This window comes from Capricornis sumatraensis, chromosome 1 (assembly GCF_032405125.1).
Source record: "Capricornis sumatraensis isolate serow.1 chromosome 1, serow.2, whole genome shotgun sequence".
Taxonomy (NCBI): domain Eukaryota; kingdom Metazoa; phylum Chordata; class Mammalia; order Artiodactyla; family Bovidae; genus Capricornis; species Capricornis sumatraensis.
The window spans coordinates 232,760,395-232,773,059 of record NC_091069.1 but is presented as its reverse complement, the minus strand read 5'-3'; the positions used below and the strand labels follow the sequence as shown (position 1 = coordinate 232,773,059).

Below are 12,665 nucleotides of genomic sequence, written 5' to 3'. Positions count from 1 at the left end.
TGTTAAAAAGAAAAATTATAACTTTTTTTTTTGGCCACAACACATGGCTTGTGGGATCTCAGTCTCCCGATCAGGAATTGAACTCCAGCCACGACAGCGAAAGTGTCAAATCCTAACTATCAGACCACCAGGGAACTCCCTATAACATTTTACTAATGTAACTACATGTAGATATATATTATATATATATATATATAATATATATATATACACACTGCAATATTTTAAGAACCAAAACTCACCTGAAGAATTCTTTCTCACTAATCAGTAAGTTTTCTAGCCATACCTTAATCTAAACCTGAGCCTACTCCAAGTTGAATAAGACTGATCTCCAGGAATTTGTAACTTGAGAATTAAATTCCCCTCCCCTCACTTGACTCCTCTACCTACTGGAGTGATTGTCTATCTAGGGTCAGATGTTCTACACCTCCTTCTTAAGCTGTTACAGGAAATTCAAAGCAAGGCCTGAGTTTCTATAGTCAAGAAAGAAACCTCAGGGGCTCCTGGTGGTCCAGTGGCTGAGACTCTGTGCTGGCAATACAGGGGGCCTGGGTTTGATCCCTAGTCAAGAAACTAGATCCTACATGTTGCAGCTAAGAGTTCACATGCCACAGCTAAAGATCCTGCATGTATCAACCAATACCTGGCACAGCCAAATTAAGTAACTAATTACTAAAAGGAAACAAAGAAACTTCAAAAACCAGAAACAGCTGATTTTTCACTCATCCACAGATTCTTTATTGTCTCAGTAGACCCAAAGGATTTTATAAAATGTAGATACACTTTAAAAAATAATAAAAAATAAAATGCAAATATTTGTCTTTTTATTTTAATTTCCCTCTCACAGTTTCTCATTATATTAATATAAATTAAGCCTTGGCCCTATCACTGCTTCCTGTCTCAGAATATCAAATGTAAACCACATATTACTCAGAATACAACATTTTCTAAAAATTTAACATAGTACTTTTCTGGAAAACAACATATAGAGAAGTCAGAAAAAGTTATAAAGAATTTCCTTGATAGAACACTAGCCCATTGGTCCCCTTTCCAGAAAACAGAGAATCCTTCTGATTATATTCAGGGCCCTTTAACTTAAAAAGAAAAAACATACTCTATTCTGCAAGGACGTTTGTGTTTCTTAAACTAAACCTAACTATTCACAGATATTCATTTAGTTTATACTATACAAGGAAAAATCCTCAAGTTTTCTACTTACCAAGGCCACTATTGGTATAGGCACACCAAATATCTCTTCATCCACTGATCCAAAATTGTGGCTTCAAATAAAATTGATTAAAAAGTAAGTTATAGCTCTAGAAATATTAATTCTAAAATTTAACATAGCCCAAAAAGTTACATCGTGAACATACAAGCACCTTAGAGGTGTAATAGTGATAAAATACTTTTCCCCACAAAGGCGAGGTGAATTCAGGGACAATTTTGCTGGTTTCTATATCTGATTTTCATTATTACCTCGTATCCTTCACAGGAGGCAGGAGAGAGAGCGGGATTGAAAGCAGGGAGGTAATGATCTTGCTCCAACACATCTGGGCATAAAAATATGTCATCAAAATCCTAGCTAAATTACACAAAAATTGATGATTCACAAAGAAGGGGAAAAAACTTTACCTCATATGGGTCAAAAAGTCCAGTTGTGCTGGCATTTGAAAAATCTGTGGCAAATTCAGAACCTAAATTTACATTGGAAATGATCTATTTATTACCAGGTAGTATCAATCTACACCCATATCCTTATCAGTCTCAACCTTGCCTGCTCTTAAATTCATTCAAAATGTGCATTTCCAGCGCAAAGTCTCCAAAGCAATTTCCTGTTTAAGGCTTTTAGGCACATTGTCAGATCATGATTCCCAGTTTAAAGATGAGGAAAGGGGCTCAGAGAAGCAATGTGATTACCTACAGCTATATATACTCTAGGTATAGTTGCAAAGAAGCAGATTCAGTATTGAACTCAAGTCTTACACTCTCAAACATTCTTATGTTTTCAGTCTTACGTTTGAGGTGTCATCACAATTTAAAAATCACTCTTGTCTTAGAAAATATCTGAAATTAATCTAGCTTTACTATAACAGGAAGTTATTAGGGTCCCAGAAAAAACAGGATGTCTGCGATATGGGGGAAAAAGTTTAAAACTTTCACTTCTTTAAGATGAATGATTTCTATTGGTCAAATTCCAGTTGCCTGAGCAGATCTATCAAATCACCTTTACCTTTTGTGAGTTTATGTAACAACCAGGTATCGACAGTCCCAAAGCAGCAATTTTCTTCTTCTGTTGCTTTTCGCACCTTGAAAACACAACAGCACACAATCAGTTCAAAAAGGATAAATTATTAAGTGCATGATCAAGTGCCGATCACTAAACACAGTATCATCTCATTTTTTATAAAAATTAATATATAGAGAAATAATTTCTAGAACTTACCCTCAACAATTCTAAGCAATTACTATAGAGTACGAAAGGCTTTAGTTTTACACCTAGCATGCTTACTTTTGTGATGAAGAAAAAGTGTATCTATTTTTTAGTTTACATATACAAATATGTCTAAATATAGAAAGTCTAAAATGCCATGTAGCACAATAAAGCTCACAGGTCAAATCAAAACAGTTGCCTGTTTCTATATCACAAGTTAAGAATGCTTTTGTAATTTTATAATGGTTAAAATAACAAAAAGAATACTTTGTAATACATGAAACATGAAATTCAACTTCTCATTTCCTTAAAGTTTTACCGAACACAGAGAGCACAGCCACGCTCATTTCTTTATGTATTATTTATGGCTACTTTCATGCTACAGTGGTGGATTAGTTGCGAGGGAATCCTCATGACCTCTGAAAGCCTAAAATATTACTTACTTGGCACATCACAGAAGAAATCTGCCAAAGCAAAAAAAGAATCAAAACCTCCTTAAACTAGCTAACAGAGAAACTGCCAAGCTTGTAAAGATATCGTTAACTTACTGGAAAACAATTCCCCAAATCCTACTTGGTCATCTCTCCAACTCTTACTTGTCCTTTAAGACTAGCGTTTCCTGGATATGCCCAACCCAGCATTCAAAGATATCTTCCATACAGTTATTATCTCACAACACCATTCATTCCCTAAGCTCCTTAAGAGCAGGAACTGGATTACATTTATAACTCCAACACCTAGGAACATCTCTTTCAAATAACAGACGTTAAAAAAAAAACTTGCTAAATAAATGAGGTAAAAAAAAAACCAGCAAATGAACATATTTAAGAATGAATTATATTTTAATAGTAGCAGGGATCAATGAAAGAAGATGAATGGCATAAGTTTTAAAAAGAGAAGTCACCTGTAGATTTCTTATAACAAGTATTTTGAAGAGTCAGGGGTTATACCACTTAAATATGGAATGTGTACATGTGTGCTAAGCTGCTTCAGTCATGTCCAACTCTTTGCAATCCCTTGGACTGTAGCCCCCCAGGTTCTTCTGTCCATGGGATTCCCCAGGCAAGAATATGGAGTGGGTTGCCATGCTCTCCTCCAAGGGATCTTCCAGACTCAGTGACTGAACCTGTATCTCCTGTGACTCCTACACTGCAGGCGGATTCTTTACCGCTGAGCCACCAGGAACCCTAAATATGGAGAACTTAAAGTAAAATAATGATATTTGAAACTTCCTAAATTTAGAAATTGTGATTCTATAATTTGTTTCAAATTAGACGAAGGTTCATCTGCATCTTTCTTTTTTGCCATGCCATGTGTCATGATTCTAGTTCCCTGACCAGGGACTGAATCTGTGCCCCTGGCATTGGGAGTGCAGTCTTAACCACTGGACCAACAGGCAAGTCCCCAGAGGTTAATCTGTATTTCAGCGAGTAGCAACAATGCCCACCAGGTAGTAAACTCATCTGTTCATTTAAAAACTACTTCAGGGCCAGCCCCTCTGATAGGCAGTAGGTCCTCATGAGGTTAGCGAGGGACAGAGTAGTATCAGGGCTTCCTAAAGCAGGAAGACCAAGAGCAATCCTCTTCACATTGGGTTAAGACTCCAAATGACTCTACTGTAGGAGGAGGGGTAAACTAAAAGTTTCTTACAGGGAACTCCATCTCAGCTTCGAATCATTTCAACCAAGCTAGATTTAGAAAAGGCAGAGGAACTGGAGATCAAATTGCCAACATCCACTGGATCACAGAAAAAGCAAGAGAATTCCAGAAAAATATATACTTATGCTTCATGACTACGCTAAAGCCTTTGACTGTGTGGATCACAACAAACTGTGGAAAATTCTTAAAGAGATGAGAATACCAGACCACCTTATCTGCTGAGAAACCTATCTGAGAAACCTATCTGAGAAACCTGTGTGCAGGTCAAGAAGCAACAGTTAGAACCAGACATGAAACAATGGACTGCTTTAAAATTGAGAAAGGAGTATGTCAAGGCTGTATATTGTCACCTTGCAATCAAACCAGTCAATCCTAAAGGAAATCAACCCTGATATTCATCAGAAGGACTGATGCCGAAGCTAAAGCTCCAATACTTTGGCCACCTGATGCGAAGAGCTGATTCACTGGAAAAGACCCTGATGCTGGGAAAGACTGAAGGCAGGAGGAAAAGGGGCAACAGAGGCTGAGATAGTTGGATGGCATCACCTACTCAATGGACATGAGTTTGAGCAAACTCTGGGAGATGGTGGAGGACAGGGAAGCCTGGTGTGCTGCGGCCCATGGCATCAGACATGACTTAGTGACTGAATAACAACAAAGTAATCAGGCATATGAGGAAACAAGAGAACATCGTGGCGGGGGTGGCTGCTGAGGGTGGGAAGGAGAGACAATCCATAGGAGTTACAAATACTAGCCACGGACTTTTAAAGTAACACACTGACTTGGGGCATAGGGGTGGAAAGAAATTCTAAAACTAAAAAACTAAGAACTTAATGGTTGGGTTTTAATAACAGTGTATTAGAAAAAGAAAAGAGATAATAAAAGAGTTGGAAGACAGGTTAGATAAAAATACCCAAAATAAGGCCCATAGAGACCAAAAAATGGAAAATATGTAATAAAGAGTGGGAGTCAAAAAGGATTTAGTCAAAAGATCTCACATACATATAAGCAGATTTTCAGAAGGAGAATGGAGCAGAAATTTATACTTGAAGATAATAGTTGATATTATCAGTTTTCCAAATCAACAAGATATCAAGCAATGAATTTAAAACTTCTTACAAGGCCCAAGCTTCCCAGGTGGCACCAGTGGTAAAGGACCCATCTGCCAATCCAGGAGATGTAAGAGACAGGAGTTCAAGCCCTGGGTTGGGAAGATCCCTTGGGGAAGGGAATGGCAACCCACTTCAGTAGTCTTGCCTGGAGAATCCCATGGACAGAGGAGCCTGTATAGTCCATGGGGTCGCACATGGTCGGATACGACTGAAGCAACTTAGCATGCATGCACGCATGAGGCCCAGGCAGGTTGTCACACTGAGATAAGTGCAGAAAATGTGCCTGATAAATCAACATCCATACATTACAAAATATCTTAGCAAACAGGAAAAGGAGAGTATTTCTTTAAATTTGATTAAGAATATCTAAAGAAAACCTATAATAGATTCATACTAACTGGTGAAATGTTGAAAGCTTTTGTTTCAAGATCAGGATGAGAAAAGGATCTTTGCAGTCATCCTTTCTAGTCAATATATATCCTGCAGGTCCTTATCAACATAAAGAATAAGAAATAAAAGTAGAGCCATATTTCTGTATCACATGTTATTAGGAAATTATAAATTAAACCAATGAGATACTACTTCACAACTATTGTGTGTTAGTCACTCAGTCGTGTCCAACCCTTTGCGACCCCACAGACTGTGAAAGTGAATTCTCTCAGTCATGTCCGACTCTTTGCTACCCCATGGATTATAGCCTACCAGGCTCCTCTGTCCATGGAATTTTCCAGCAAGAGTGCTGGAGTGGGTTGCCATTTCCTTCTCCAGGGGATCTTCCCAACCCAGGGACTGAACCCAGGTCTCCCACATTGCAGGCAGATGCTTTACCATCTATGCCACCAGGGAAGCCCATGGACTGTAGCCCACCAGATTCCTCTGTCATGGGATTCTCCAGGAAAGAACAGTGGAGTGGGTTGCCATTTCCTTCTCCACTTCACAACCTCACAACTATTAGAATAGCTAAAATCCAAAGTACTGACATCAAATGTTAGCAAGGATATGAAGCAACTCCCATTCATTGTTGGGATGAATGCAAAATGGTAGAACCACTTCGGAAGACAATTTGGCAGTTTCTTAACAAATTTAAAACATACTCTTACCTTATCATCCAGCAATTGCATACCTAGGTATTTATCCAAATGAGGTGAAAATTTATGTTCATATAAAATCTGCACAGTGAAACCACTGTGAACGATACTGTAATTGTAGATATATCACATTAATAATACTGTATAATAATGTGTCACTATTGATTATCAATTGTAACAAATACAGCATATTAATAATAGGAAAACTGTATTGGGGGAATATGGAAACTCTGTACTTTCTGCTCAAGGTTTCTGTAAACCTAAAACTCCTCTAAAATTAAAATGTACTAATTTCTTAATGGACAAATGATTTATTCAGCTTGCATATATCTTCTTGAGTCAGTCTGGGTAGTTGTGCATTTCTAAGAAATTTCCCCTTTTATTTAAGTTATCTAATTTGCTCGCATATGCCTGTTCATAGTATTGTCTAATGCTTTTAACTTCAGTGAAGCTGGAATTAATATTCATTCATAATTTTAGTTATCTGGATCTTCTTTTTGTTTTTTCTTTTTCTTTGTCAGTCTAGCTAATCTTTTCAAACCCACTTTTGGTTCTGTTGATTTTTTCAACTGTTTTTCTATTCTTTATTTCAACAGTTTTCACTCTAGTCTTTATATTACTTTCCTTCAGCTTGTCTGGGTTTAGTTTGCTCATTTTTTTCCCCAGTATCTTAAGATAGAATATTAGATTTGTTTTAACATAGTTTCTCTATGTAATTTAGTCTTAATCTATATTTCCTTGTAAACACTATTCTTGCTACATCACATTTTGGTATACTATGTTTTCATTCATTTCAAAATATGTTCTAATTTCTCTTGAGATTTCCTTTTTTAACAGATTATTTAAATTGCTTTGTTTAATTTCCACATGGTTTTGAACTTCCCAACCTTCTATTACTTATTTCAAATTTCATTCCTTTGTAGTCATAGAAATACTTTGTATACTTTCAGCCCTTTTAAATGTATTGAGACCGTATTATGGTGTAGAATATAGTCTATCCTGGAGAAGCTTCCATACACACTTAAGAAGGATGTATATCCTGTTGTTATTCAGTTCAGTTCAGTTCAGTCGCTCAGTCGTGTCCGACTCTTTTCGACCCCATGAATTGCAGCACGCTAGGCCTCCCTGTTCATCACGATCTCCCGGAGTTCACTCAGACTCACATCCATCGAGTCAGTGATGCCATCCAGCCATCTCATTCTCTGTCGTCCCCTTCTCCTCCTGCCCCCAATCCCTCCCAGCATCAGAGTCTTTTCCAATGAGTCAACTCTTCACATGAGGTGGCCAAAGTACTGGAGTTTCAGCTTTAGCATCATTCCTTCCAAAGAAATCCCAGGGCTGATCTCCTTCAGAATGGACTGGTTGGATCTCCTTGCAGTCCTAGGGACTCTCAAGAGTCTTCTCCAACACCACAGTTCAAACACATCATTCTTCGGTGCTCAGCTTTCTTCACAGTCCAACTCTCACATCCATACATGACCACTGGAAAAACCATAGCCTTGACTAGACGGACCTTAGTCGGCAAAGTAATGTCTCTGCTTTTGAATATACTATCTAGGTTGGTCATAACTTTTCTTCCAAGGAGTAAGCGTCTTTTAATTTCATGGCTGCAATCACCATCTGTAGTGATTTTGGAGCCCCCAAAAATAAACTCTGACACTGTTTCCACTGTTTCCCCATCTATTTCCCATGAAGTGATGGGACCGGATGCCATGATCTTCGTTTTATTGTTATTAGTTTTCTATAAAAGTCTATTAGGTCTAGATAGTTTATGCTATTGTTCAAGTTTTCTGTTTCCTTATCGATCTTCTCTCCAGCTGTTCTACCAATTATTGAAGTGGGATACTGACATCTCCGACTACCACTGATGAATTTTTTATTTTCACTTTTGGTTCTGCCAATTTTTATTTCCTGTATTTTAGAACACTGTTATTAGGTGCATACAAGTTTGTAATTGTTGTGATGGATTGACTTATTATTTTAAAATGCTCTTCTTTATCTTTAGTAAAACTTTTGTTTGTTTTTAAAGTCTGTTTTATCTAATATTAGCATAGTCATTTAGCTTATGGTTGCTGTTTGCATGGACATCTTTTCTATCTGTTGACTTTTTTTTTAAATTTAAATTTATTTATTTTAATTGGAAGCTAATTACTTTACAATATTGTATTGGTTTTGCCATCCATCAACATGAATTGATCCACTGACTTTTTAAAAAAATATTTCACTGAGGTATAGCTGATTCACATTGTTGTATAAATTTCTGCTATATAGCAGAATGATTCAATTATATATGTGTCTATATATTCTTTTTCATATTTTTTCCATTATAGTTTATCACAGAATATTGATTGTAGCTCTGTGTGCTACAGAGTAAGTCCCTGTCATCCTATACATTCTAATTTGCACCAGCTGATCTCAGACTCTAAATCATTCCTTCAACAACTCCCCCTCCCCCTTGGCAATCACAAGACTGTCTTCTGTATGTCTGTGAGTCTGTTCTGTATAGTAGATTCCATCCATTTACTCTTTTATTTAAGTGTCATTTTGACTCATTCACTAGCCATTTTCTTTTTTGGGGAGGGGCATGCTGATCAGGGACTGAACCTGGGCCCCAGAAGTGAAAGCCCAGAACTCACCCTCTAGATCCCAAGGGAACTCTCCATTTAATCTTAACCGATCTGTTTTTTTGGTCTAAAGTATGTCTCCTGTAAGATAGCACCACAGCTTGATTTCATTTTTTTAATCTAGTCTAAAATCACAATGACATATCACCACCTACCCACCAAAATGGCTAAAATTAAAGACTGATAATATCAATTATGATGGTAAGTGAAATTATAAGCTCTCTCATTCACTGCTGAGGGGTGTGTAAATTGACAAAAACTGTAAAAGCGTTTGATATTATCCACTAAAGGTGAAAAAATATATATACACCTTTATGCCCTAAAAAATTCCATTCCCATGTATAGATACAATAGAAACACATTTACAGCAATAGAAATACACACCATTATCCATAATGGCCCCAGACTGGAAATAAAGCAAATGTACATGAACAGAATGGATACACACACCATGGTAAAACCATATGCTGAACACTAAATAGCAATGAGAAGGTAAGAAAATTAATTTACACACAATGGTATATTTCACAAATATAACACTAAGCAAAAGGAGTCAGACACAAAAGAATAAACACTGTATGATTCCATTTACAAAGTTCAAAAATATTCCAGCAAAGAAACCTAAGTGTAGTGCCGAGGAATAAACATGTAAATTACAAACATGGAAAGAAAATGTAACACACAGTGCCACCGTGTTCTACTTTTTGATTCACGTAGTGTTAAACAGAGGTTTGCTCCAAAAGTATCACTGAGTGGTAGGTGCATTTTGGTTCATTTACTTTTCTATATGTGACATGATTCACCATAAAAATGGTTTAAAGAAATATTGAGTAAAGATTCCTTGTCTTCCATCCCAATGTGGTAGACACAATTTTCCCTCAAATAATCAAATTAATATCCTTATTCCTTCCATTTTTTTTTCATCCCTCAAATACACACACATATAATCTTTTCTTACCTCAGTCAGGTTCTGCAAAATCCAGGCCAGTCTCAAAGAAACATGCTGAGTTGTGAAAGTGAACAAACTGGCCGCTAGAAACTGTTTAATTCTGGTGAAAAAGTGCAGTACTCGGCAGGAACTGTGTATGAGCTATTTGTTTAAAAAAAAAAAAGGATATTTTAGGAAAATGTGTTTAATGGCCTTTGATGTTTCTATATCAATTCTATACACATGCAAACAAACTCAACAGCAAACAACTTCTTTAACTCCTTATATAGTGTCCTCAGCACATAAGGAAATCAAGCAAAGCACCCTAAGAGGACAATTTGCAGTCTAAAATATGAAATGTGACACACCTACTATGAATTTTTTTAGAACACTAGAGGCTCAAGCACTTACAAAAACCTTTTAAAAATAACTATTTTCTACCTCTTTACCTATTTTTAACTAGGGAAGTAAAGCAAGAGAGTCAAGGGAGAAGGCTATTTTTCTATTAGAAATATATTTTTAATCAACTTAGTATTAACCCAGAAGGGAAGTTTCCCTACAGATTAAGTGTTTAAAATTTGGGATGAATTATTTTATTTAATACTATTTATATTTATCTAATGATTGAAGATTAAATATACAGGCTTTTTTTTAATATACAGTTTTAAGTTTACTTCTTAGTATGTAAAATCTTTAATTGGAAAAAAAAAAGCCTTATACAAAAAACTAGCATTGAGCTTTAAGGTTTGTAAAACATACTAAAAAAAACCCTCAAAAGAACAAAATAAACACGTATCCTGCTACCTAATGACAAGGATGCAGATGGATGATTCAACTTCTGAAACTGATGTTTTACAAAAAATTCAATTATAGAGAATCTATTTATCAACCAAACTGAAAGATTTTGGTTTATTTAAAATAGAAATACAAATTTATTTTTCTTCCATTTTTGGCATAAGGCATCAATCAATGAATGTGTAGACTCGGTTCTGTCATTACAGTTTTGTTCCTCATTTTTTTTTTTGAACAACAGACTTCAGCTTTTTTCACCTTTTCTTTCTTTTTGGTGAGAGCATTTAAGTTCTACTCTCTTAGCAAATTTCAGTTATACAATATAGAATTATTAACTGTAGTCATCACATTACACGTTAGATTCCCAGACCTTATTCATCTTATAACCAGAAGTTGTACCCTCCTTTTCATCCTGTTCAGGACTCCGACCTTCTGCACTCCAACCTTCTGCACTTTACATTACTTATTAAATATAAGACTTTTAAAAAAGTATTTAATTATCCTCTTTCTGATATATGTTAAGAAATGCTTCAAACTGAAGTTCTTCCTCCACAAGCAACTAGATTTTTCTCTATAAAAACTTAGATTTGGGATCCTTCAGGTACCTTCTGTTAAAATGTAGATACTTTGGTGGCACACAAAAAATATTAAGACTTCTAACACCTGCACTTTTAATCAACATACAAACAATGAACATTTTTGTTCATATACTTAACAACTATTTATTGAGTGCCTTCCAAGTCCCAAGAACAGTGCTAAGGCCCTGAGAAAATAGAGCAAACAGGCAGAATCCCCGTCTCCTCGAAATTTACATTCTAGCAGGAAGAGACAGGTAAATAAGTAATCCAATCAATAAATGAGATCATCCAAGAATACAACGGTTCTAAAATGAACCCCTATTTAATATACTACTAAAAAAGAAAAAATGCTATAAGTTACATTGTGATATAATGCTAAGATATAATTCAATGGTTAAAATGACAAAAAAAAATCCCTAATGATTAAAAACGCATCCTGTTTAAAAATCATCAGGCTTCCCTGATAGCTCAGTTGGTAAAGAATCTGCCTGCAATTCGGGAGACCCCAGTTCAATTCCTGGGTTGGGAAAATCCCCTGGAGAAGGGATAGGCTACCCACTCCAGTATTCTTGGGCTTCCCTTGGGGCTCAGCTAGTAAAGAATCCACCCGCAATGTGGGAGACCTGGGTTTGATCCCTGGGTTGGGAAGAACCCCTGGAGAAGGGAAAGGCTACCCACTCCAGTATTCTGGTCTGGAGAATCTCATGGACTGTATAGTCTGTGGGGTAGCAAAGAGTCAGACACTACTGAGCGACTTTCATTTTAAAAATCATTCTTTTCAAAGTTAGAAAAAATATACATCTTATAACTCATACACTGCTGGTGGAAATGTAAATGGTACAACCACTCTGAAAAAAAAGTACAGCATTTATTTTCTTATAAACAAAACACACAATTACCCTATATTCTAGCAGTCATCCTCTTGGGGTACTTACCTCAGAGAAACGAAAACTTATGCTCGCATAAAACCCCGTAAACAAATGTTCATAACAGGTTTATCGGTAACAGCTCCAAACTCACTCTAGCACAGGTGTCCCTCAACAGGTGACACATGAATAAAACTCGGCAATAAAGCAGAAAGGAGCACTGATACATGTAACAACTTGTGTTCTCCAGGGAACTATACTAAGCGAAAAACGACCCAGATTAAAAAAGGTTATGCTGCACGATGCCACGTCTCACATTTTTGAAACGAGAAAAATTTGTAATGAAGGACAGATTAGTGGTTGCAACGAGCTAAGGACGGGAGAGAGTGGGGAGGAACGCAGGAGAGGGGCAGATGTGGTTACAGAAAAGCAGCATGAGGGATCCTTGTAGTGATGAAAGTATTCAGCGCCTTGACTGTGGTGCCAGGTAAATGAACATATGGAAAAAACTATAGAAACTAAAACACATACACCTATAAACAGAGATGAGTAAGAGTAAAGCTGGGAAAACCTGAATAAGATCTATG

General features: G+C 36.5%; 1 protein-coding gene across 1 annotated transcript in view; it reads right to left on the bottom strand.

The window, feature by feature from the left end:
• The window catches only part of GK5 (glycerol kinase 5), a 76,024-nt gene that overhangs the window by 24,566 nt on the left and 38,793 nt on the right, over positions 1–12,665 (bottom strand). The window contains exons 5-9 of the mRNA XM_068975444.1: positions 9,873–10,004; positions 2,231–2,306; positions 1,633–1,694; positions 1,477–1,550; positions 1,220–1,280 (exon numbers count right to left, since the gene is read on the bottom strand). Of these exons, the coding sequence (XP_068831545.1) occupies positions 1,220–1,280; positions 1,477–1,550; positions 1,633–1,694; positions 2,231–2,306; positions 9,873–10,004 (405 nt within the window). The remainder of the gene's footprint in view (positions 1–1,219; positions 1,281–1,476; positions 1,551–1,632; positions 1,695–2,230; positions 2,307–9,872; positions 10,005–12,665) is intronic.